This window comes from Monodelphis domestica, chromosome 2 (assembly GCF_027887165.1).
Source record: "Monodelphis domestica isolate mMonDom1 chromosome 2, mMonDom1.pri, whole genome shotgun sequence".
Classification (NCBI taxonomy): Eukaryota; Metazoa; Chordata; class Mammalia; order Didelphimorphia; family Didelphidae; genus Monodelphis; species Monodelphis domestica.
In genome coordinates, this window is record NC_077228.1 from 25,754,702 (window position 1) to 25,781,914 (window position 27,213).

The 27,213-nt window shown below is 45.3% G+C and overlaps 2 protein-coding genes across 4 annotated transcripts in view; both read right to left on the reverse strand.

Moving 5' to 3' along the window:
• Positions 1-1,899, reverse strand: part of ZYG11A (zyg-11 family member A, cell cycle regulator) — a 31,812-nt gene extending 29,913 nt beyond the window's left edge. Inside the window, exon 1 of one of the 2 annotated variants that reach the window (XM_001371362.4) lies at positions 1,505-1,899. In XM_001371362.4, coding sequence (XP_001371399.2) covers positions 1,505-1,594 — 90 coding nt within the window. In that variant the 5' untranslated portion in view covers positions 1,595-1,899. Of the gene's footprint in view, positions 1-1,037; positions 1,058-1,504 lie in introns of those variants that run through there. The other variant, XM_056815118.1, reaches the window with a different exon arrangement.
• Positions 1,900-17,091: 15,192 nt separating this feature from the next.
• The window catches only part of LOC100018195 (protein zyg-11 homolog B), a 58,319-nt gene continuing 48,197 nt past the window's right edge, over positions 17,092-27,213 (reverse strand). The window contains exons 11-14 of one of the 2 annotated variants that reach the window (XM_007480165.3): positions 25,173-25,370; positions 24,994-25,046; positions 23,610-23,707; positions 17,092-21,951 (exon numbers count right to left, since the gene is read on the reverse strand). In XM_007480165.3, the coding sequence (XP_007480227.1) occupies positions 21,761-21,951; positions 23,610-23,707; positions 24,994-25,046; positions 25,173-25,370 (540 nt within the window). In that variant the 3' untranslated portion in view covers positions 17,092-21,760. The remainder of the gene's footprint in view (positions 21,952-23,609; positions 23,708-24,993; positions 25,047-25,172; positions 25,371-27,213) is intronic. The other variant, XM_016429768.2, reaches the window with a different exon arrangement.

A 27,213-nucleotide genomic window follows, 5' to 3' on the forward strand; every position in this document is an offset into this window, starting at 1 on the left:
CATTGAATCTTACGATTTCAGACACACCACATTCATCTGGTTTTCCATCTGTTCTAGGGTCCTTGCCCTCTTCTCCAGTTTAAAGGATAGTGCCTTCTAACTGGGGTATTCACTGTTTCCCACATTTATGTAAGGTGGTCAGCTATCTTAATCTTTTAAAATCCAAGTCTACCAAAGCCACAGGGAGAAAACTTCCCAGATCTTCCCCTAAGGGTGAAGGACTTTTACCCATACCCACAGGCCTCACATTTAACTTTACTTGCATCTCAATTGTGTGCTAGGCATTATATTCATTTCCGAAGGTCTCTTTCTACTTATATCACAGTAGGAACTCATCTCAATTTGGTATCTCCCAACACAAAGCACAGGATCTCAAAAATAAAAAAAATAAAAATAAAAAATTTTCATCAGAAGGCTCCAAATCAAATGATTTTGCAGGCCACATAACTATTTCCCCTCCTCTTTTTGACACAAGATGAAGTAGCTAAGACTGGAAAGGTACCTCACACCTATTCATTCAGGAACATTTAATGTCAGAACTAAGGAGTGATGGATTCAAGTGCTGTTTGTCCCAAGGCTGAGAAGGAATGATGTTTGTTTGTTTTTTTAAATAGTGGCTTTCATTTTATGCACCAGAAGAAGCAAGTTATATTACCAAGGTAGGAAATACAGCTTCTTTCTGGGCTCTGGTATTAATTCTAAAGTAGCCTTCCTCCTTCAGCAACCTACAAAAAAATGAATGAATTGGCTGGGGGCCCAATCAGGTGGCTTTTTTAACAGAGAAAAGAAATTCAAGTTTCAATGAAATTGTTGGGGAAAACACTTTTATTTTCCTCCCGGCTTTCTGAATAACCAAAGGCCCATTTAATCATTCAGGGAGACCAAAGCCCTCATTGTCATGTCTTACCACCAAGACTTTTCGGTCTGAGTGGGAGGCACACTCTGGGCCTCAGTTTTTTAACTCGACTCCTGGCCCTTTGGGTAAATTGTTTAAAATGTTAATTTTCCCTATAAAGGTAAATAAGTTTAGTAAGTACCATTCATGCCCCAATTTTTTTTTTTTTGGCGGGTCACGAAGCCAAGCATGCATCGGTTTCCAACAGGGAGAGATGCTAAACTAGGAAGGAAACGCAATTCTCAAGCCCTGGATGCTGATACAGAAAAACAACTCCGTCAGCGCGGCCTCCGTTGTGGGCCTCCCCGGACTAGCCCGCTCAGCCTGGCCGCTCCCCGAGGGCAGCAGCCAGAAGGCGCTGGTAACGTTCTCAGGCTCTGAGCAGGCCCGGAACAATGAGGCCAGCGGGCATTAATTAGGCGCCTACTTTGTACCACCATCATCACCCCCACCCCCACCCCCGGCGCGGGAGCCTACAAACGTCACTCCCGGGGCTCGCCGTCTTCCCCCACCCCCGCCCGGTTCTGCCGGCCTCAGAGCCCCCCTCCCACGGGCACGCTTCTCCCTGCCCCCGCCCCCACCCCCAGGCGCGGCGGCTGCTCCCCCAACCTGGACCACGTAGCAGCCTGGGGGGTCCTCCAGGGCGTTCGGGGTGACGATGGTGCGGGGCCGCAGCCCCGGGTGCAGGAAGTGCACCATGGGGCCGGGGCCAGGCCCGGGGGACCTCCCGGAGACACCGGAGCCTAGGTCCGGACGAAGCTGTGGCCGCTGGGGCGCGTGCTAGGCCGGGGCCGCCCCAGCGGGACTAACGGCCGCCGCAGCCACAGCTGCCAAAGCCACCGCTGAGGAGAAACAGGAAATCCGGCGGGGCGGGGCGAGTGGGCGGGGCGGGGCGGGGGCGGGGCGGCTGCCTCTCCTCCGGCAGTCCAGGAAGGTGGAGACGCTGGGGCCGCACGAGAAGACAGGAGCCAGAGCCCCAAGGAGCAGCGCCCCGCCCCTCCTTTCATAGGCAGAGTTCGCGAAGCTCCGCCCCTCAGGGAGGCAGAGACCGAAAAGTTCCTCCTCCGAGGCAGAACCGGGAAGCCACGCCCACCCTAGGCCGAGCTCTGGCCCTTCTACTCAAGAGGCAGAGCCCGCGAAGTTCCTCCTTCCAGAGGCAGAGCCCAGGAAGCCCTGACTTTCATAGGGAGAGTCCGTGAAGCCCCTCCTTCTAGAGGCAGAGCCCACGAAGTTCCTCTCCTCACTGGCGGAGCCAGCTAAGCCCTCTTGTCATAGGCAGAGCCTGTGAAGCTGTCCCGGCGGAGTTCACGAAGCTCCTCCCAGAGTGATCCGGGTAAAGCACCTTCCTCAGGTGATCTCTAAGTGAGGTCTTTTTATTATTCCTTCTCTACCCGGGAGAAAACGGAGGCCCCGGAATATTGAATGACTTGCCAATAAGTGGCCAGAACTAATGAAACTTTCTCATTGGGGCCCTTCCTCTCCCCTCAACCGATGGATCCCCCACGACTCTCTGCTCCAGTTTGTCCTGCACCCAGCTGTCTAAATGCTCCTCCAAAAAGCCCCTGTCTGGAAAGACCTCCATGAACTGATGCAAGGTGAAATAGCAGAACCAGGACAAGATTGTGCACAGGAGTTGAAACGTGGCACAAGTGAATGTAAGACTCTGCTACTAGCAGCAATACAATGATCCAGGGCAATCCTGAGGGACTTATGAGAAAGGACACTATCCACATCCAGAGAAAGAACTGTGGGAGCGGAAACATAGAAGAAAAACACATGATTGATCACGTGGTTCGATGGGTATATGATTGGGAGTTTGGGTTTTAAAAGATCACTATTGCAAATAGGAATAATATGGAAATAGGTTTTGAGCAGTAATACATGTATAACCCAGTGGAATTGCTTATCAGCTGGGGGGGGGGAAGAGGAGAGGAAGAGAAGATGAATCATGTAGCCATGGAAAAATATTCTAAAGGAAAAAAAAGGGGGGGGGGAACCCCAGTCTGACAATCGTCCACACTTTCCTCAATAGACTCCCTATCACCTCCAGAATCCAATAGGAAATCTTAGGGACGCCTCCTACCTTTCCAAATGTCTTATATCTAAACCCTGAGTTCCTTGGCTGTATATTTCCAGTGATTAGCACAGTGCCTGGTATACAATAGGAGGTAAATCAATGCTTGTAATTGATTGAATTGGGATTTAAACTCAAAGGCTCTCCAAATCTAGGGCTCTCAGCCACTTGCCACCACAAAAAAGGAGTGGTTCAGTGCAAGGTGGGCTGGATCTGAATTCTTAAAAACATCAGTGGCTCTCTCAAAGCACAAACTCCTGTATTTAGCCTTCAAAAGCCCTCCATAACCTAGGCACTAACCAACCCCCCCTCCAAACACACACACTTCACTTTCCCTCCCCATTCTTTTCTATCCAGGGATACCAGTCTTTCCATTGTTCCTCATATATGACCTTCTATCGCCCTTATCTTTGTAAGTGTCCCCCATGAACAGAGGGAGAGCTCTCTCCCTTTATCTCCCCCTCTTGGCTTCCTTCATGTCTCAGCTTAAATCCTGGCTTCTTCTAGGAGCCTTTCTCCAACCCCCTAAACACAAATCCCTTGTTGCAGTGGATTATCTCTAGTTTATTCTTCTCTATCTTGTTTGCACTCAGTTATTTACATGTTCTTTCTCCATTAAATCCTGAGCTTCAGGAAGGCAAGGACTTCCTTTTGCCAGAAGCTATGTACAGTGCCTGGCATATAATAGGGGCTTAATAAATTCTAGCTGAAAAGCTGAACTCAAAATATCCAGGCTACACATTGGACTTTCTTTACCACAAAAATGTATTCCCTCTTTTGAAAAGGATACCAAACTGGCAGATTGAAGCAAAAGTGGATATTCCTAATCTCCACTGTAGTCAAACTAACACTTCTATTGCTTGCAGGAGTATCTACAAACTTCATATTAGGTAGCTCAGTGGATAGATTGCTGGGTCTGAAGTCAGGACGACCATAGTTCAGATCTGGCCTCATTTGCTAGTTGGGTGACTCTAGGCAAGTTACTTAATTTCTTTTCCCCTCAATTACATTTTAAATATTAGTTTTCTCTCATTTTGAATTCTAAATTCTTTCTCTCCCTTCCCTGAGAAGGTAAGCAATTTTATGTAGGTTATACATGTGCTACCACGTAATACATATTTCCATATCCATCCTGTAGTGGAAGAAGACACTTATCACTTAAAATTTTTTTTAAGAAAACAAAGTGAAAAATGGCATACTTCAAATCTGCATTGAAACTCCATCAGTTCTTTCTCTGGTGGTAGATAGCATTTTTTATCATGAACCCTTTGGGATAGATCATTGTATTGCTGATAATAGCTAAGTCTAAGTCCTTCAGAGTTGATCATCAGACAATATTTATGTTTTTGTCTAATGTTTTCCTGTTTCTATTCACGTCATTCTGTATCAGTTCACGTAAATTTTTCTAGGTTTTCCTGAAATTGTTCTGTTCTTCATTTCTTACAGTAGAGTAGTATTCCATTACAATTATATACCACAACTTGTCCAGTCATTCTGCAGTTGATGGGTATACCTCAACTTCAAATTCTTTGCCACAACAAAAAGAGCTGCTATAAACATTTTTGAATAAGAAGCCTTTTTACCCTTAAAAAAAAAAACTCTCTGATAAGAAATGATTTCAGAAAAACAAGATGATTTCAGAAAAAGCCAGAAAGATCTTCAGGAACTAACACAGAATGAAATAAACAGAACTGGGAGAACAATATCTTTGGATGATTATCTCTGAAAAATTTGGCTATTCTCAGCAATGCAATGATCTAGGACAATGGTAAAGGACCTAAGATGCAGAATGCTCTCTACCTCCAGAGAAAGAACTGTTAGAACTGTCTTTCATATCAGTATATTTATGGTTTTATTTTGGGATCTGGGTTATGCATGAGTTTGCTCTTACAATGACCAATATGGAAGTGTATTTTGCATGACAATAAAAATAAAGAAATAAATGAATGAATGAATGAATAAATAAATAGATAGATAAATGAACCTCTTTGGGATACAACCTTAGTAGTGTCATAGGTGGATCCAAAGACTTGCACAATTCTATAGCCCTTTGGATATGGTTCCAAATTGCTCTCCAGAATGGAGAGTCAATTTACAACTCTACCAACAGTGCATTAGTGTCCCAATTTTCCCACATGCCCTCCAACACTTATCATTTTCTTTTTCTATCATATTATTTAATCTGCTAGGTGTAAGGTAGCACCTCAGAATTGTTTTAACTTGCATTTCTCCAATCAATAGTGATTTGGAGCATTTTTTTATATGACTATAAATAGCTTTGATTTCTTTATCTGAAAACTACCTGTTCATATCTTTTTACCATTCTCAGTTGGAGAATGACTTGTGATCTTATAACTTTGACTCAGTTCTCTATTTGAGAAATGAGGACTTTTGTAAAAAAAAAAAAAACACTTTCCCCCCCAATTTTCATTTTCCTTCAAATCTTCGTTACACTGATTTTGTTTGTGCAAAACCTTTTAAATTTAATGCAATCAATTAAAATGACGTATTTTAATTCTGTAATGCTATCTTTGGTCATAAATTCTTTCCTTGACCATAGATCTGACAGTAAGTCACTTAACTTCTATTTACCTACTTCCCAGGGTTGTTATGATGATCAAATAAGATAATAATTGTAAAGCATTTAGCATAGTGCCTGGCACATAGTAAGTTCTATGTGAATGTTAGCTTTTATTATTATTCTATGACTCCATTCACCATCCCTGTGCCTTCTCAGGCCAAAACACACTTCTTGGCTACCACTGCTCATATATTTATATCTTTCCCTCTTAAAATATAATTTACATGGATTATCTTGTCTTTGTCATGCATATTTTCAGCTCTTAGCCCAGCATTTGGCACAGGGTAAGTATTTAATAAATGCCTTTTATTAATTTATACTATTGGGCCAGACTGGCTCTGTGAGGGAATAGCTCCCACCTTTGTTTTCAAAGGCCCAAGGGGCTGCCACATGGAAGATGGATAGTTAGTCTAGAAATATTTATATATGTACCTGTTTGTCTCCTGCTAAATGTCAGCTCTTTGCAAATAGGGATTGTTTGTTCCACTCTTTGTCCTTGTATCTATAGTGCTTGGCATAGGACCTGGCACATAGGAGGTGCTTAATCAGTGCAGACAGCTATACCGCAGAGGGCAGAACTGGGGACAAATCTAAAAAATCTACCCAAATCCCCCATTATATGCGATTCCTAAAAAAAAATCTGTTTCGAGTTACATGGTGGGTCAAAAGTCACTAAAATGAACCCCCACTGGACCAGCAAAAGGCAGCTATATATTATACCACCAGTGGGGAGAGAATAGACCCAGGGAATATGTTTGACTGGAGGACACATAGGGAGCATGTACGTCTGGCGGACATGCATGAAAGGGCTCACGTGGAGCTTGGTGGCAGTGGCTCAGAGAGGGAGAACCCTGACATGCTCTTTTCAGAAGCAATGGTAGTATGGTACTGCCACCACCCAACCTCACTTTAGGGTCACTTTCCCAGCTTCCACTGGGGCAGTTGAGTCTTATTCTCCAAGCAGGGCTAAACCCGCCGGACTGGAGTTTCTAATACTCATGAGCTCATGAGCCCCCATCCAGGGCTTCTCATGAATCTGAAGACATTCTCACTTTATGCGAAATTGACTTTAGCTAAAAAATCCAGAAAGAAATCCACATTCCAAGAAAACGTCTCTGTTAAATTTATTGCACAGTACTGTGTGTTCTCTCTGCTCCTGCCCCTTGGCTCAGCCCTTCATGCCTTCCAACCCCCTCCCCCAACAACAGCAGCACACTAAAAAAATTCCTCCTAGCCAAGGCAGAACAACAGGTGTGCAGAGTCCAGCCCGGCCACTGGTATGGCTGGATTGCAAGCATGGCTTGAGGCCTTCAGCACTAGAAGGCCTTTGCCCCACTCTGCCCACCTATGCATAGATCCAGTCCCCCATGTTTGTCCTCTGCCTGTCCACACTCAGGTGGCACGTCTGTCCCCTCTTCTCTGTGCCCTTGTCTGACCCCACGTGCCTGTCCCCGTGTGCTGGTCCTCTTGGTTCTGGCCCCTACATACTCCTCCTTCTCTTGCTTCTGTCTCTGGCTCTCTTCCTTTTCCAACATCTGCAGGCAAATTTGCATTCCATACAAATGGCTTTGGCTAGAAGTCTGTGGAATGGTCCACTCGTGTCAGTAAAGTGAGAACTATTGATACTAGCTTTTAGAAAGGGATTTAGTGAGGTTCCTCTTGGGTTGAGCTCTTTGCCAACACCCAAGAATGACTATTTTTCTAGAGTCAACAGGGAAGGGTCATGATTCCGGGAGCCTTTGCCTTCCTCCGTGGGACTGTCTTTCCACATCCACCCACAAGTACTTCCTAGTCCCTCCAGTGGGCCTGTGACTTACTCCAGTGGCTCGTGGATCCTTTGAGGCTCTTACAGAGAGGCCTGGCTGGCTTCCCTTGCCTCTATAGTCTCAGGATGTAGCTTTTTGTTCATTTCTGGGAGAGCTTGCCAGGAATCGTCACGTTCCCGTAATCTGTGGAACAATCTCTCAGGGTTCCCCTTTGCAGTCTTCCTTGCTACCAGCTACTTTAAAATGTACTTTGGACACTAACTTGAAGGGGGCGGGTGGACAGGAGGACCAGAACAAGATACAATTTTAACACAATCACAGAGTGAGCTAGTCCAGTTTCTACCACTCACCAATCAGGGCCGCGCTCCGGCCAAGGGATGTACATCCTCCTTGAAGAAAAATTGTAACTCTCAGAGTTTCTCCTGCTGACTCAGAGAAGACCTAAATTCACATCTTCCTTTTTTCCCCCTCAAATAAATACTAAACAAAGAAGTGGGTATTAATGATTGCACACACTTATGAAAAGGAACTCCTCTCTTTCAGTTGGACAAGTGTGAGCCAAGAGAGCATCATCTCTTAATTTGGTTAATAAAATCCTGCTCTTTGGATGAGCACCACAGACTAATGAAGGAATGGACTGGCTACTGTTATGATAAAGCGGAGAGAACAGGGATCCTTCTAGCTGTGTCTAAGTATCTGAAAGGAGACACCTTGGCCTTGTGGATAGAACTCAAAATAGTGGAAAGAACTAGGAAAACAATCAAAAATAAATAAGTTACATGGACCGAGCTTGGCTCCAAAGAAGAGATAGGAAAAAAATGCAGCTGCTCTCTCCATGGAATCATATTTTTTTTCAATACATTGATCAGTTTTGTGAATTTTTTTCCTTTATCCTCTTTTCCTCCTCTCCTCCCCTTTAAATTAGGGATAGCTCTCTGGGAGGGAAAGAGGAGACATTCCAGAGAGGTGGTGCAGAAAATTGGAGATAACATGGATATGTTAATGAACTGACCCTAAGGCACCATGTTTAAGATTCTTCTATCCTCCTAGCTTGATAGTCAGTGGAAGGAAGGTTGGGCCCTTAGAAGAAAATACTTCATCAATCAAATCCCCTACCAAAACCCTACAAAAATAAGATCTCTAGACTGGGCTCTCCCTCAGCATCCCTCCCTCTCCTTCAGGTCCATGTTGAGTGCTCCCAACTCTGATCCAGTTATGTAAGTGATTCTTCCCCTCCCTAATTTCTTCCCTGTGATACCTAACTTCCTGTCAGCCCATTTCCTCTTCCCTTTTCACCATGCTTTATTAAAGTATGATTGAAGCATTACTCCCCATTTGCTGCCATCTTTCCCAGCAAATATCCAAAGATCTGAGCACGCCAGACCACCCCCCCCAATTGACCCAGAAGGACTCCTTTCTTGTGATCTCATTCCCTTATTCCACAAATTAATTTACAATTCTATGATGGTTTTGAGGGGAGAAGAGGGTTATTTCAGACCACATGATAGTTCACATCAAAGGACCTGGATTCAAATCCTAGCTCTATCATTTGCTGGTTGAATGGCTATGTGTCATTTTACTTTTACTCTCTGGGCCTCAGTCTTCTCATCTGTAAAATGAAGTTAGTCTAGATGGTCTCTGAGATCTCTTTCAGTTTAAAATCCTATGATTCCTATTTGCTGGTCTAAGATGAGGTCACTTTGAGAGTAAAAAAAAAAATTAGTGGACTCCTACTGGAAAAAACAAACAAACCCATAGTTATGGGCTGCAAGTCTCATAGCACATGCTAGATTTGGGGAGAAGGCATGACCTGGATGCAGATTGATAGGGGAGCTGGAGTAGGCTTGAGGGGAAATGCCAGGATCAGACTAACAGCTAGTCTGCTCAGAGAGCACAGACTTTGTCCTCTTTGAGTTTATAATATAGTACCTGCAGTAGATGGTGACTTTCCTATCCTTGGAAGACGTGAAATGTCTGGTCACAATAATTAATCTAGATTGAGTTGGGATGGCTTTTCTAGCCAGGATCTCATTTGAGGGAGGTCCTGAGCACGGGTCAGAGACCCTATTTCAAAGAGCTGAGCTCAGGACAAGGTCCAGGGTCTCTTTGTGTTTGGCCAGGCATCTTGGTCTTGTTTATGTGGAGCCATGCCCTCCCATTCTGTTTTAGAACTGAAAGAAACCCAGGAGGTCACGAAACCCAGCCTCTCTCTTTTACAGACAAGACTGAGGCTCAGGGATGATGGGATCTGCCTTGGGCCACAGGAGTGAGGAGCCAAGTTGGAAATCTTTTCCATTGGCTCTCACCACTCAAGATGGCAACCTTTCAACTTTGACCTCTCAACTTCTACCTTTGGAGAATTAAATGCCAAAGTTCATTCTGACAGATAGGAGGAACTTCTGATGTCTTCTGGCCAGAGGCTGTAAGTGGATTTGTACTTTCCCCTCCTTGGCTCTTAAAATAGCCCGAGGTGATTGCTTTAAAACTCCTACTTTCCATCTTAGAAAGGAGACTGTATATCTGTTCTGGTTCCAAGGCAGAAGAGTGGTAAGGCTAAGAAACTAGTGACTTGCCCAGGGTCACACAGCTAGAAAGTGTCTGAAGTCCTATTTGAATTCAAGACTTCTGTTTCCAGATCTGGATCTCTAGTCACTGAAACATCCAGTTGTCCCCTCTGGGTAACCTGAATAGCCCTAACTGTAAACCCCAGGAGGAACTGGACTGGGTTGAGAATTGGGGAGGGCCTGGGGTAGTCTCTTGATCTTTTAGATGCATGGAAGGTATTACTATAGGGGGAAAAGTTATTTTAAAGATAAAATGACAGTATTTATAAGGTGCTTTGCAAACCTTAAATTGGTATGTAAATACTAGCTGTCTGGTAACAGGAAACAGAATATCATCACTAGAGAAGTCTGTGCTAACATGGAATTGAGGGGACTTGATAAGCTACCAAGGGAGGTTGTTCCTTAAACTACTGAGTGATCTTGTTTGAGAATCTAGGGCTAGTGGGAACTTCTATATTCTAGTGGGAAGAGAAAACTTCAAAAAATTGAGTTCTTTGTAAAAAATGATTCTTTTGGTTTTAGATTAAAATGTCTCCCTGTGTACTTCTTCCTTCCCCTCCTATCCCTAATTTAAAGGAGGAAAAAAAGGGGAAAAAAAAGAAGAGGGGAAAAAATCCCCCAAACCACTCAATGTATTGAAGAAAAAAAAAGACACAACTCCACAGAGGTACGGGGAGAGTGGCATCATTTTCTCATCTCTCTTCTTTGTGGCCAAGTTTTTTCTCTGTTGTTTAGTAATATTAATTTTCAATTGTTTCATAGTTCTTTCCATTTCCATCATTAGTTATTTTATTTGTAAGATAAGATGAATCTTTAAGGACTTTTTTCACATGGAGCTGTTAATGATAAAGAGGAAGAAAATGTAGTTTTTGTTCAAAAGAAAAGATTTATATTTATTGTCAAAGAATGTAAGATATTGCTGCATGTTATGGATGAACATTTTGATACCTAAAAGAGTGGGAAACCATTTTATGATAAACTGCTAAAATGAGTATGAAGAAAGTACTATTAGATTCGATCTGGATATTTTTGGAGAGAAAAGGATCTGTGATGTGGATTTGAAAACTTTGAATTCGTTGTCAACAATGTGGACTGAGGCCGTGATTGTGCAGGAACGTGTTAGTGTTTTAAGAGGAAAAGAAAGATATTTTTGCTAATTAAAAACTAAAGAAATGTTAAGTGGGGAAAAAACAGTTTCAAGGGCAACATGTTGAGCATTTCAGAGAGCCTTTGAAGTGTGACAGTAGGCCAAGTCATTTATTATTGATTGTTTGATGACTAAAGAGGGTAAAAACTAAGAAAATGAGAGATTTTAAAGACTTTTAAAGACTGAAGTATGATAGAAAAAGGAAAAGTGTGGGAAATCTTGTTAAAAAAGGTAAAATGTAAGTTTCTGTCAGAAAAGCTTTCATTTAACAACTACTGCTCCAGAGACGGAGAAAGAGGCAGGCCAAAGCCAAGAGAAAGCAGAAGATGGACTGATCATGGGGGGTGGTGATGACTGGGCACCAGCTTTCCCTGGGGCTCTTCAGAGGAAGGTAGAGCCTTACATGAGGATTGGTTCCACCCAGTTGGCACCTCTGATTTGAGAAGGAAAGCCAGAGAGGGCCTCGGTCAGCTGCCTTAAATTGTGAACCTGTCTAGTCCTTACAGCCCAGTGATGGCCAACTGGTTGAGTTGTGGAGTTTCTGACTTAAAGAGAACTGTTATTCACATTAAAGGGAAACGCTTTCTAAAAGCCCTATTGAGAGCACTGGCAGATTGAAAGGGCTTGTGATGCTGTATTTGAGTAGAGAGAAGAGAATTTCCCCAACAGACGGATGGAGGGGGCAGAGATGTGCTTTCGTGTGGTCCAAATATTCCTGAATTGACCCATAACATCGCAGCCTGCCATGCAGAGGTGAGTTATCCCAAGCAGTTTTCCTCCCCCAAATCTTCTCATTTCAGGTTCCCATTTGGGTTTGTCCACTTCACCATATCTATTGAATGCATTACTGGGAGAGTGACTCAGGGTTCACAGTTGATTTGACATATATTTTATTTTTTATGCATTTATCTATAATTTTACGTTCTTTGCCCGATTAACTAGATGGTTATATTGAAGATCGAAAAGTGTTATTATTGTGACTGGTTGTATGGACAGAAACTATATTAGGTGGGGGCTTAAGCTAGAGAGGTGAATCGGGGAAGTGTTACCCTGCCACAGGGTTACACTTAACTCTATAAGGGAGGCAGATCTCCAAGGTGTCAGACCCGCAGTTTGGAGGAGAAACAGGGGTGTTTATCCTCCTATGTGTGTGTAGACCCTCTGTAGCACTCCATTTAAGGGGGTACATGGGGATCTTGGACACACACACGCACAGTTTACCAGCATCACAGCTCGTTCCCTCGACTCTTTCTCTTTGCGTCCATTCATGACTTCTCATACTTCTCTGCATTCATCCAATTTCCTGTTTCCTACAGAACATTGAGGGCCTGTTAGTCACCTCTCCTGACCAGTATAGCCTTTCTACCATCGAAGGGTGCCAGGGCTTCTCTGGGCTAAAAAAGTCAAGCAGTGATGTGGCTTCCCACAATTCGGAAGGCAGGCTATGCTGCTGTTTTGGTTTCATCGCCCTGTCCCTAAGCCACACTCGGGTGGTCTAGTGATCCTTCCCTCCTATCCTGCTACGGTGGGGAAGTCCCAGCACCTGCAACCTCCCCTCATATCTTTGCCTCTCCCAAGTTCATGCTACTCACAGCAGACCCCATCCATGGGCTTCCCCAGAACGTTCTCCTTTAGCCCTCGGTGAACGCAGCACTTAATACTGGGAGGACTTGGACGTGAATGGTGATGCTCCCTCAAATGTTCCAGCTCCCCAGAACCTTCTCTTGTGCCCCCTCTTGGCTCCCACCCTTGATCTTGCCATCTCTTTCTTACAAAGGTTTCTGGCCGGCACTCAACTCTTAAGTCTTTAGCATTGTCACAGGCTGTCCTCTATGCATGGAATGTTTTCACTGGTCTCTGCTTCCTGGCTTCCCTGAAGAGGACGGTGCTGAAATCCCTCCTCTTACAGGGAACTTTTCCCAGTTTCATTGAACAATAAGGCCTTTTCCTGATTAATCAACTCCAATCCATCCAATCTATATCTTGTTGGTAGTAGACCTTAGTGTGTTGTTTCCCCCATTAGCCTGGGAGCTCCTGGAGAAGAGGGGCTGGTTTTTGTTGTTTTGTTTTTCTTTATATCCCCAGGGACTTGTAAAGTGCTTGTGAGCACCATGCCTGGCATGTGCATAGTAGGTGATGAATAAAAGGCTGGTTACTGCCTCCCATTTATCTGATCAATACTGCTGGATCTTCATCTACTTCGTATTTGCACTTGCTGGGACTGTCCCCCAAGGTTCTGTCATGGACCCGCTTCTCTTTTTAGTCTATAGTTTCCCTTGGAGATCTTATCAGCTCCCATGGGTTCAACTAGCATTTCCAAATCTAGAAATCTAGCCCTAACCTCTCTCCTGACCTCCAGTACCGAATCATAGAATGCTTTTGGGGCCTCTCAAACAGGATCTTAACTCAACAATCCAAAACACAACTCATCATCCCACCGTCCTCTCCCCTCTTCTGAACTTTCCTTCTACTACGGAGGATATTACGACTACAACTAGTTATGGTCCAGTCATTTTATTGTGTCCAATCTTTGGGACCCCATTTGGGGTTTTCTTGGCAAAGATACTGCAGGGGTTTGGCACTTCCTTCTTTGGCTCATTTTACAGATGAGGAAACCGAGGCACACAAGATTAAGTGACTTGCCCAGGATCACACAGCTGGTCAGTGGTGGAGGCTGGCTTTAACTTCAGGAAGGTGAGCCTCAGACACTGCCCAGCTGGGTGACCCTGGGCAAGTCACTCAATCCCAGTGGCCCAGCCCTGACCACTCTTCTGCCTTGGAGCCAATACACAGTACTGAATCTAAGATGTGTTATAATGAAAATGGTTGATGGAAGGTGAGAGTTTAAAAGAAAAAGAAAATGGAGGATGAACAAGAACAGAAGCCAGCACAAATCTGACCACACCACTAACCCCTGCCACCCAGACTCCCGATTACGGTTTGGTGCTTAAAGCCCCTCACAAACTGTCTCCTTCCAATGATAATCTCCCTGGCAAAGCAGCCAGTCTGAGCCTGGTGCCTCCACTATTTTCTCCACCCATTCTAATGTGAAATGACTGACTTAAGGCAGGCAGCCTCCGCCATCTGCTGATGGCTTGAGAGAAACGCAGGCGCCATCCGTGGGCAGGAAGCAGCAGCAGAGCAGATGGAGCTATGGAGGCAACAAGGTGGGCAGACAACAGCTTCCTGGGTGCCGGATCAAGGTTTCTCACTGGGTCCTCCCAGGAATTCCACCTCTTTCTCTTTATTTCAAATACAACTTGATTTGAGCTTTGGGGACCCGGCGCAGCTGATCCTACCGTGACCTGGGAAGAAATTCCATACTGCCCTTCCCAGCTTCTCTGGGCAGGACCAAAGAGCCTGAGAACCCCCCCAAGCGCACCTGGACCCTCAGGTCAGGGGAGGGCTACAAAGGCCGACGTTAGAGCTGGAAGGGACCTTGGAGGTCAGGCAGTCCAACCCCAGCTACTGACCGAAGCCCAGATAAGGGGAAGTGACTTATCCAATGTGGCACACTATTGGAATCTAGTCTGCAAACACAGATGAAAGCATCTGAATGAACAACCGCATTTATTTAGTGCTTACTGTGTACAAACCCTCACCTTCCATCTGTCAGTACTGTGTATTGGTTCCAAGGCAGAAGAGCAGTAAGGGCTAGGCAATGGGGGTCAAGTGACTTACCCAGGGTCACACAGCTGGGAAGTGACTGGTTTTTTTTTTAAACCTTTACCTTCCGTCAATACTGTGTAGATACAAAGAGAACACTCAAGAGTCTCTGCTCTTGAGTTCACATTCTAATGGGGGAAAACAACACATCATTAGTTTTCAGTTGCAAGTCAGATGGTCTTTAAAAGGTCAGTGATATAAGGCAGCTGGGTGGCTCAAGTATATAGAGTGCCAGACCTGGAGATGAGGGGTCCTGGGTTCAATTTGGCCTCAGACATTCCCTAGCTGTATGACCCTGGGCAAGTCACTTAACCCCAATTGCCTAGTCCATACCACTCTTTTTTTTTTGGGGGGGGGGATACTTATCATTTCTAAGACAGAAGCTAAGGGTTAAAAAAAAAAGTCAGTGGTAAAGCAGATAATCTTTCCACTGACAAAAACCTGAAGTTGCATGCACCACTGAACAATGAACTTTGGTGGGGAGAACTTTTTTCCCAGGTCCTCAGTATATGGTGCTCCTGAGGACATGGAGTGGGGGCCATAGCTGCTGCAGCAATGATTCCCAGGTCTCATGTGCTTAGGAGTTGCTTCCCGAGAGGATGGCTGGAAGCAGGGCCAGTGGTCTGGGGACCCTGTCATTCCCATGGCCCTTGGGGCAGCAAGAAAGCTTATTAAATTTGTGGATGATACAGAGAACTTGGCGATAACTAACACTGAGTAGCAGGGTCTAGACTCCAAAAAATTCCTGACAGGCTGAAACTAAAGGCCAAATCTAATAAAATTTAACTAGGATAAAAGAAAAACGTTTTATGTGGTTTCAAAAATTAATTTCCTAAGTACAAGATGAGAAAGGCATGGTTATCTAAGAGAGATGGGTGGGGGTTTAGTGAACAGCAGACTCAAAATGAGATGTGGGCAGCCAAAAAAGCTAACTGAATTGTAGGCCCTGTTGAGGGAACCATGGGGGCTACAAGACTAGAAGGACAATCATCCCACTTGTGAACGAACAAGCATTTTATCGGGCATCCATGTGCCAGGTTCTGTGTTCTGGCAAAGACAGGACAGATGCTGCCTTCAAAGTTTATTGTGACAACCATACATAGCCAGACTGTAAGAAGAGAGTTTAGTGGTAGCAGCACATACACAAGAAAATGGACATGCTGGAGAGTCCAGAGGAGAGTTGAAAGTGTGAGTTCATCCCAGAAATGGACCAATGAAAAGACCTAGAGATAGTGACCCCAGAAAAGACTCAGAAGGAACACGAGAGCTGGATTCAGGCATCTGAAGGGCTGTCACCTCAAAGAGGGTCCAGCCTGACCTCAGAGGGAAGAATCAGGCGCAACCAGAGAAATGTATACACACACACACACATTTTTTTTTAACCCTTACCCTTCTGCCTTAGAATCATTCTAAGGCAGAAGAGTAGTAAGGGCTGGGCAATGGCAGTTGTGACTTGCCCAGTCACACAGCTAGGAAATGTCTGAGGCCAGAATTGAACCCAGGAACCCTGTCTCCAGGCCCGGCTCTAATCAACTGAGCCACCTGGCCTTCCCTGAATTTAGCCTTGATGTAGGGAAAATTTCCTACAAAGTTATCCAAAAATGAAATGGATCCAAGGAAAGTCTCCACTGTTTTCTTTACTAAAGGGGCCATTTCTTGGATATGTTCTTGTTTGGGTTCAAAATGGGCTAGATTGCCTCTGGGGTCCTATCCAACTCCAAGGTTCTGTCTTTGAGGCCAAGGGTAAAAGAAGTCTTCTTTTAACAAGGTCACGACCTACTTCATCCTAAAGGATGGAACCAAAGAAAAGACTGGTGATGGGGAAAGGTGAAGCTGTGGAATAGAAGAAGAGAGATACGTGTCTGCACTTTTCTCAGTGGGGTCATTGGCTGAGAGATGTATGAGAGGATCCTGTTGGGGCTTGATTGAGGGGAAGACAGTGGAAATGACAGCATGGATTTGGGGTTGATTTCACTGCCTGAGCTGCTGAAGGAAATAGCGAAGAAGGTGGATGATGAGTATGAAAACCTGAGTGAAGGTAGTACAAGGGAATAAAAAAGAGCCAGCAGGAGTGACCCACCTGCTGAGATGGGGGGAAAACAGGGATTTAGAAAAAACAATTGTCAGTCAATAAATATTTATTAAGATCGGCTATGTGGCCAGACATTGTGCTAAGCATGGGACAAGAATGATCTCATTTGATCCTCACAATCCTGAGAGGTAGGTATTGTTATTATCCCCACTTTATAGGTGGGAAAACAAAGGCAAACAGATTGTAAAACAAGGATAATGGAGAGGATTTCTAAGAAGCTTTCAGTTTGAAATCTACAGTCTCATAATCAAGTGTTTAACCAGATTTCTAAGTAAATCTCAATCATCAAAGACAACAGACACCTTATACACAAAATTTATAACATTTATTTTAGGCCAAAACCCAAACACCCCATTCTCAACCCCCCACCCCCCACCCTGCCCCGATCACACAATGTTAACCAGCCAAGAAATGGATTGGTTAGAAATGTGGTACAATCCAGATACAGTCTACTCCCCACTTATCCAGCCACAGTGGTAACAGTGCATTGAGGCCAGATCATTGAGAACCTTTGGGAGGAAAAAAAAGACCAACATTATGCTTTCCGACGGATTTGGAAAAAGTTACAAAAGAAGCTGAGTGGAGCAAAAACCCAAAACAAGAGTAGACCATAAATCAGAAAGCTCAGGGAACTCCTGAAAATGTCAGATGCAGCTTTAATTTATCCTGGCCAATTGGATGATCTGGGCTTATCTCCCTCTTTTAAAAAAAATGCTCCTAAACTCTTAATCCTGCAAAAGCCCACATTTATTGGTTTCTTGGCTAATCTAAATGCACCCCCAAAGGAGCCAAAGTATAATTTTGCACAAGCGATTCCCAAAGAGAACACCTGCAACTACCTGATCAAACCTCAAGGTCTCCATGATTTCCCATAAAGTGACTTTGAGACTTCTAGCCGGGGTAGCACGAGTACCCACTTCAAGCAAACACACAGCAAAGAAAGAAGTCCAACTTGCCCCTCGGCTCCCTTCCAGCAGGCTTGGGGCAAGGGTGGGGCAAAGTGGCCCATTTAGAACTCTAACCACCCTAGAACATCTCCAAACACACAGCTCCTGTGCAATTACAAAAACAAAGTACATCAATGATTCACGTAAAGGCCACTCGATGAACTCTCCCTCGTGGGTTCAACATACACATCATCCTTTGAAGGCGGGGCCTACAGTCGAGGTTTGTCCAACATTCAGCACATACACTCTGTTCTCCCACACCCCAGTCTGAGTGGGAGGCAGAGCCTCATCGCGACCCAAGCCCACCCTGCCAGCTCCTAGCAGATGGCGAAATGGCTCTGGTTCTGTCTGCTCCGGGCTTAAGCCGAGCTGCTGCAGCTTGGCCAGGACCATTAGCTTCAAGTCAAAGGTTGCAGGGCATCCACTCCAATGTGGCACGAGAACCCCAAAGCCAGAGGCAAACACTTTCTAGCTTTCTGCTGGGTTCTCTTCAGATTGAGTGGGAAGAGGAGAGAGAAGTGGGGAATCCCAGCCAAAGGAGGCAAGAAGCAATGAGCCAGCATTTCCTGCAGATCCCACCAGGACCTCAAGTCCTTTGGGCAGCTTCAGGCTGCTGAGAAACGAGAGCATCCGAAGACCAAACTGTAGTATGCCTGTCCTTGTCCGAGGTGGTGATCGCCAGTAGCAGGAAGGGAAGAGGAAGGCCGACATGGGAAGTCATCTCCTCTCCCAGACTCTGGAGACTGGCGGACCAGTGCTGGTACCCGGCTGGCCCGTTCTTGGCCCTCTCACCTCAGCACGTGACCTGAAGGGCTTGCTCCTAACTGAATCCCGGAACAGCTTCCAATGGAGATGGGTTAGCTTAGGTCACAGACTGGCCGGCCCCAGATTTTCCATCAACAGCAGCAATTTCCCTAAAACTCACCCTACCTTATCAGGGCCTCTCAGTAAATTTCACAAAGAAGGGACCCCTATAAACAACCTTCTCCTGCGATCACGGCCCACCACTCTTGGGCCATCCGCACCCCTGTATCCCAGACAGTCATTCCGAACCACAACAGCTTCCATGTCCTAGAGCACAGCCTTGGAGTGATGGGGCCGACATTCTTAAATTCAGAAACACAACCAGGAGACTGAGCAAGCCTTCAACTCCTACAGGTCAGAATCACTGACGACTTGGCTGGAGAAGCCAAGAGGCCTACCCAATACTTCTTAGTCTTGTTCATTGCACAAACCAAGGGTGCTTTTATGTAGTGTCAAAATCACAGCTCAACCTACGTAGGGATAGGGAAAGGTAGCTACTAATTCTGGCCATCCTCGGGCCTGACAAGCAAGTATGGCTCCGAAGGGAAGCTCTGCAGTCCTGGTGCCTGCTGGGCTCTCAGAAGGTTTACCCCTTTCCCTTAGCACAGTTTTCATAGCATTGCTATCCCGAGTGATGTATTCTTTTGAGTGCACTGATGCTGGGAGTGGTTCCACTGTCATCCACTTTGTGCTTGACCCAGTACTCCTAGCCATAGGAGGGGGAACTGTGGAAGGCAACAAATGTCGAAACCATTCCAGTGCTCTATTATTGGAAAGTACAAAGCTTTGCCACAGGGAGGGCCAGGGCATTCCCCATGTGGCTCCATAGACACTGTTTCCCTATATCAATCACAGCCCAGCTGGATCTAGAGTCTAACCCACACAGTCTGGTACCTCCATGTGCTCTAGCACCCCACTAAGAAGCATCTGGGAAAGAAAGGCACTAGCATTTGTAAACACAAATGGGGCAAGTGCCAACTGCTGTGGGGCTCCTCCTCCAATGGTTCTGCCCATTGCTGAGGAGGGGTGGGGTGGGGATTAAGGTTAAATCAAACTTTAAATAATCAAGCTAAGAGAGCAGCTGCTTGGTTTCCACTGGGCAGCTCATCTGGCCTGTACCGTAATGGAAACTTTCCATCTTCTAGACATTTTCAGTGACTTCATGACCTCTCCATGTGATCAGCACATGTGCTTTCATCCTGTATGGGGTAGAACAGAAGGGGAATGCCAATTCCTCACAGATCTCTTTGCCCATCCCCTTGGGTGCTCAGGCTGGAAGTAGCAGATGCACAGATGGAGCTTTGAGGCTGGTGACAATTGTCCCTGGTCTTCAGTTCAGCTCTGATTGGCCAAGTATATGCATTATCCTGCCAACATGTCACATTGTACAGTTAGTGACGTTTTAAAAACAAGTTAAAATAATCCAAAAGGAAAAATTGAAATTAAATTCAATTTTATATGAACATGACATCAGGTTTTCTTCCCCTTAAAAAAAAGTCTGCTATATCCCTCTGAAGTAGATTTGACTTGTGACGATGGGCCAAGTCTACAAGATTTCTCAGCCTACGGGGTCAGAAGTCCAGAGCTCAAACAAAATAAACTCTAACCACCATGAATTTACTCATTTTCTTCCTTTAGCTGGATTCAATTTTCATTCTAACCAAGCAGACTTCGAAATTAAAGTTGAATTATTCTTACGGTCATTTGAAATGAGACCAAACCAAGATGTTAACCGCATGCCAGTAAGATAATTGCATTAAAAAAAGAGACATTTCTTTAGGAAATGAGCAGTCTTACAAACACCCCTAGGCCCTAGCTACCTTCAACACACCAACTCAGATCTCACTTTAAAACTCTGGCTGTTCCAGGGAAACAAGAGCCATGCTGTAAAGGAAAGATGGATTCTGTCTTTCCCACAGACCTGGATCTGTAATAAAACAACACAGCATCTCCTCCTTGGGGAGTCTGACAAGTGCTGGTCCCCCAGTGCTCTAAGAAGGCCCCACTGGGAACATAATGACACTTGTGTGTAGTGCAAAATCCTAGAACAAGTGACTTTTTAGGTGATTGGTTGCCAATCAAGAGAGATTTTCCTGAATACACTGATGATGGTACTAGATGCCAAGCAATTGCCAAATTTTCCTTCCTTGGCTGTCTTTTCCTCCTCTGGCAGTAAGACAGGGACAAGACATCAGAACAAAAACAGAGGCAACCAAGGGCCTTGCACTTCAGGACCCCAGGGCCCATCACTGCCAGCATTACTCCCAACGGGGCAGGGGAATGTGTGGTGCAACCTTGAGTTCCCTGGACACAGAAAGACATGAAATAGAAAAGAAATGGCTGGGGGTCATGGGGATGGTGGTGGTGATGTATACAGGGAACCTCCACAACAACTGTGATTTTCAAAAAAAGGGGATCTTAGGATATTTCACAAAAAAAAGTCCGAAAGATTCTTAAGGAGGGAAGGGGGTCAGGTATCAAAAACTTTTACAAGAAAAACAGCTGAGCAGCCTTCCCAGGATAAAGAGAGAACACACATGCTTGGTTGCTGCATCAGGAAAGTCTCAGAAAGAGAGGTCATGCAAGTGAAGGCTTCAGGACAGAGGCCACTTGCCCAAGACCTCTCTTCCATCAATAGCCTGAAGCTCTTCGCCTTGTCGTTCCCCACCAGCTTTATAGCCTGGCAGAGGGCCTCCACCAGGTGAGACACAGAATCCAAGTGCTATGCTGCCACTCACGTGCTCCTTCTCAAGGGATGGCTTGGGAGTATGGAGGGGCCAGAGCATCAAAGGCAGGAGCTGTGCCAGGCAGAGAAAGCAGACCACCTATCCCATCAAGCACCAACTGGCTTGGGAAAATTTTGCAGATCTCCTCAATGTAGACCCATCTTTGCAGTGGGCTCGTGCACTGAAGTTTGTCCTAATGATGCACAATCTCACAAGCACAGGTATATTCACACACCAAAGGAATTATGTGGAAAGGTCTCTAAATGGCATCAGAGAAGGTTGCACGGGGTCCTTCTCTCTTTTTGCCTTAAATTAAAAAAATCACAAGAGGAATTAAAGAATTGCTTGAATGGGCATCACTGTCCACGTCCACTAATAAATAATCCTGCAGCAATAAGGTGCCAAGGCTCCTCACTGCAGTAGGCCTCCTGACTAACGTGCAGAGGAGGGAACACAACCACAGTGCCAGGCCTTCCATGGGCCCTTGACCTTTGGCTCTCAATGGAGCTTGGCCTGGGGCTGCTTCTTCCCCGGAGGCGGTCGCCCATGGCGGACAATGTGTTTTTCCAAGCTGTCCAGGATGGCGATGGCGATCTGCTGAACGTGGGGGTCAGTCTGGTCCTGCTCCTTGATGTTGTAGAGATGCTGCAGCCCACCTTCTTCAATGAGCATGCTGCAGTACCGAGCCGCTGGAAGAAAGCAGAAAAACATGCCTGACTGCCTTCCACACTGGAGCTGTGGCCCAGTCACGTCAGCTCTGGGGGGCTGGCCTCCCCAATGGACCCTAGCTCATCAGCATCATACAAGGCTTTCAGATGAGCAAAGCTCTGGACAAAATCACCTCTTGCGAGTCTCAGAGAGTCCCTATGCGGGCCATGCTATATTAGCCCCATTTTACAAATGAGATAACGAACAGGTTCAGAGAGGTCCAGTGGCTTGCTAAGCTCTGGAGTAGTATTTGAACTCAGGTCTACTTTGCTCTAATTGCAGCATTCTCTCTATTAGGCCTCCTAGGATAGCAGATCATAGTGTTTGTAGACCTGGGAGGAAGGATTCTTAGCTCAATGAGGTGGGCATCCAAGGGAGGGCTCAAAGGTGGGCCTCCCAGTGCTCCTGGCATGATGTCCTCTCACAGACTGTTCCAGTCAATATCTACTAGGTACCAGGTGCTGTGCCAAGTGCTGGAGACCCACAGAAAGACAAAACCAGCCCCTTGCCCTGGAGAAGCGCACACTCCCGGGGATGGGGTGGGGGAGAAAAAAGCACATATATAAGTAGGTACCCACAAGCTCCATCCAGAGTGGATGAAGGTTTACTCTTCTCTCTGCCTTGATGACATCCCACATCCCCTTCCAGCTCCAGCTCTTACACCACCTTCTGATCATGAAACCTTTCCCTGACCAACTTGTAGTCAGATGGAATCCCGACCTTTTCGAATTCACCTCAATCCAAAAGGCATTTATTAAGCGACTCTTCTGTGCTAGGCCCTGGGCCAGGGGTCGAGTTAGAAAAGACAAAGCAGAGAAGTGCTTGTTCTCTACTCAGCAGACCCAACTGTACACGAGTAAAAATGAGACAAGATCTTAGTGTACGTGCTGGCCTGAAGATGGTCTGGTGACTGATCTGTTCATCTTTGTGCCTCACAGTACTTGGCACAGTACTCATATACACAATTGACTATCATATGGGAGAACAGATACCTAAACAGGTCCTGTTTAACACCCAAAGGCACAAGAGACAGATGTTTCAAGGTGGTATACTGGGTAGTTAAAACTTTGATGGGCTGTGATATAAGATGGATCGTATTTTTTTTCCTCCTGATTCTGAGTCAGGGAGAAGCAGGAAAATGAGTGGGAGGTGCAAAAGGGCAATTCTGGCTTAAAATAAAGAAAAGATTCTTAACAATGAGAGCTGTGGGCTGTCTGGAGGTCCTTTGCCAAAGGCTGGATGGACCACTCTTTGTTTATTCTTTTGTAGGTAATAGCCAGACTACTAGATGATCACTGAGGACTCTTCCCATTCTGCAAGGCTATGCATCCAGGGTTTTTATTCTAGAAATGACCCAAGTGAGCCAGAAGCATAGTTACATTTTGAAAGTGGAAGTAGCCTTTTGGCCAGTGTTGTTCTTTAACCCTTTCTAATAAGTCAAGGAGCCACAAAAGAGGAAGAAGTTTATAAGTCAATATGGGCAATTCCTTAGGGCATTTCAACTGCACTCACTAAGGCAAACACACATCAAGGGAGTGTTGGTTGGTCTTTTACATGCTGACAACACAGAAATGGGTTGGTGATCCAACAGAAGACCAACTTGGCCACCCACCGCCATCATGCCCTCCCTAGTACATACGGTTCTTGCTGCAGACGTGCTGCATGGCCCATACCGCCCACAACTGCACACCAGGGGTCGTAAAACAGCCGAGCAATGGGAAAAACGGATTAAAAGACCTGAAAGTTAATGAGAAGATGGGTCACCATTTTCCAGAATGGGCCTTTTAAATGTTTTCATCTTATATTAAACTGAGTGAGAGAGAAAAAACCCCAGAAACAGACAGAAGGGGAAAAAAGACAAAAATAAAGGGAAAAGAAACAAATGTTAAGTGAAGGAGAAGTCAAATTCTAGTGAGAGGGAAGAGAAGGCATAAAGTGAATGCCAGCAGCAGTTTTTAACCCTGCTTTCCTTCATGTTTCTTGAGCATGCCAAGCTTTACAAAGGGCTTTCTTTTGTATACAGCTGCCTTTTGAGATGAAAATGTAAAATAAGGAATCTTGATACAACATCCATTAAAGATGATGACAATGATACTAGTGATATTAAAAGGTTAGTGTGGAGTGGTATGTCAACAAGCTATACCCTTTGAAAAATCCATATCCTCTGAACCAGTAATCCTACTGCTTATCTACTCTGAGGAGTTCAGTGTCAAAACCAAAGTCCTGATTCATACCAAAAGAGAGCAACATTTTTTGCAGTAGGAAAAAAAAGTTTCTATGTTTCATGGAACCAAAGTAGATGTCCACTGAGTGGGGAATGACCTAAAGCTAATGAGGAAATATGTTTTGCATGACATCATATGTCAAATAGGTATCATATCTCTTGCCTTTTCAATGGATTGGGGAGGCATGCAGGGAAGAAGTGAGAGCACTTGCCAGACATTCAAGGCACTCCACAATCTGGTGCCCAAATACCTCTCCAGCCATCTTATTACTATTCTCCGCTCCAAGGACTCTACATTCCAGCCACACTTTTTAGAAGTCTCTGTTCCCTTGAATAGTATTGGAACTGGACTCAGAACTTGATGTGATTTCTGCCTCTGAAACTCACTTAGCACAGTGCTTGGCACAGAGTAGGTGCTTAATAAATGCTCTACTTGACCACAGCAAAATCCATTCACCCCTTTGGGCCTCAGTTTCCCCATCCACCTGTAAATGGAGTTCCTACTCTCTACAGCAGTACCTGCTCACACTGCTGGGGCTATGAAGATAAAAGACCCTAATCTCAGGTAAGGAGAGACTAGCCAGCTCCCACAGTCACACTCTTCTTTGTCTTGGCTCACCACATTCTCTGCAATTGAAATGTCTCCCCTCTCCCTCCCTTTCCCCTTCAGATCTGACCTGGCCCTTGGGCCACATTTCCCAGGGCACTTTTGCTTCCCCTGGTGCTGGAGCTTACGATGTAGCTGGCACCCAGTAAATACTTAACAGGTATTCGTGAAACAGATGGATGTGCTAATTACCTGTATGCCACCATCTCACAGTCCGGTGTTGGCCATTTCAAAATGGCCGAATGCTGTAAGACACAAAGACACAACACAATCAAACGTTACACTGGCTGCCCTGGTGTGGACAGACTCAAATCTCTGACAATGCGGCCACAGGCCAACAGGCCAACAGTGCAGTATGGCTAGGACTGTACCAGATCATCGAGGAGAGCATTTCTTTGGGTGCGGCTCAATGTCCAGGCCTGTTCACCTCTGGATATCAAATGGGCAATAATTCCTGCTGCGAAGTAACTGACTTCAACCTCAACGCTGTGCAGGAGTTTACTGATATGGTCTATAAAGTCCTTCCACATCAGCTCAGAATGTAATTCTTTGACTTCAGCTATGTTGTTCTGGAAAGAAATAAAGCACATTAAAACTCTGCATTAGGATGGCCTCTTACTGATCTACTGTGCTTTAGTTCGGTAGCTAGAGGACGTAACACCTGGGACAAATTCATTCAAACAGTAAGTATCTACTGACCCCTCTGCAACATCGGACACATTGGTAGCACACTTCCTCCTCTATTTAGGGCAGCTGTTATTGCATCTGACTTGTCTCGACTCCGTGGACCATACTGGCCATGGGGTTTTCTTGGCAAAGATACTGGAGTTTGCCATTCTCTTTTCCAGTGGATTAAGGTAAGCAAAGGTTAAGTGATTTGCCCAGGTTCACACAGCTAGTGGGTATCGAGGACAGATTGGAACTCAGATCTTGAGTGACTCCTGGACCAGTGCTCTCTCCAGGCCACCTATTTGACTAAACACTCCCTTCTCGGTGTTCGTTCTTGGATTCTCAACTAAATCATGCCACTACATCTTATTCCCTGGTTTGAGCCAAAACAGCCCTTCTAAATGTTCACCTTCTTGCCCAAACAACCCTATGTTCCTGGATGACTACATAATGAAGGCAGCTCTTTGTAAATCAACAACATTCCGGAGAGTCCCTGTGATGGAGGCAGCGAGTCCATCATTAGGCTATCATTGTACAGGTATCTGCCCCTGGCCACATATACCAGATTGAGCTGGTCTGCCTGTTAGAAGCAGCATATAGTGAGACAAGAGGCTGTGCAAAAGCTCAGAGGGGAGTCGAAAAGGAAGACCCATGCCCAAAGTGACAGACTCAGGTAAGAGCTAAACAAGCCAGGATCCTCTGAGGGCTTTGGCAGCTGGAGGGGACAGGTACTGACCCCTTTCAGTTGGGAGAATAACGGGAAGACTAGTATCCAAGCAGCTGCTAACCACTGTGAAGAGAGAAAAACTCTTGCCTGGCAAGATGAGGGCATTGAAGCCTGCTTTTCTGTCTTAAGGTCTTGTCCTCACTGACAGAATGCTGAATGAACTCTGACAACAGTATGGCTGGGTTGCACATGCCCACTTGATTCGGTCCCTATGACAATTTGAAATTTAATTCTATAATCATTAAGTGCCCACTATACAAAGAGCTCTATGACAAGCACTGCTGGAGGCGTGAGGCCCATTTAAGACAGTCCTTAACTTAAAGGTGTTCCTAGTCTAGCAGACCCATAAGGCACCATCAAAAATGGCAGCCAAAATATACAACAGGCCATGAGCTGAACAGAAAAAAACAAAGTGACATGTCACGTTTGCTCATTGTGATTTAAGCCCAGTGAGTGGAGAACCCTAAATACCAGGGAAAGGGGGCAAACTGCTTTAGCTCCCCAATTCTGGAGCAGGCGGAGCCACCTGAATGACCAGCTCTGGCATATGGAAGGTAGAGAAAAGACCTGGAAGCAGAAAGTGGGGGAGATGGTCCACCAAGCAGATCAGGGAGCTATTGCTATTGCTGCAATGTCTCTAATCCCAGCTGAGCTAGGTCTGGTGCTGGACATTGGGGCAAAGAAGGATCCAGGGAGGGTAGGTTGAGATAATCCAAAGGGCCTAAGTGAAGCAAGCAGGGGAAGGAAAGAAAAGGCCAGGGGATATTACCAAGGTTTCAAATGTAGAAGCCTGAAAAAGTAGAATAGTCATGTTTAGTAACAAATGAGTCTAAAACCTTTAAAGATACTTGAAAATAATATTCTTTACATAAAGAAATGTTTCTATTTCTTGATTTCTGTACAATTTGCAAAAAAAAAAAAAAGTAACAAGCCCCATCCCCAGCTGCCTTCCTAACCAGTCACCATTGCGCCAACAGGACACTCACTGAAGGCAAGTTCTGGGGCCACCCACTATG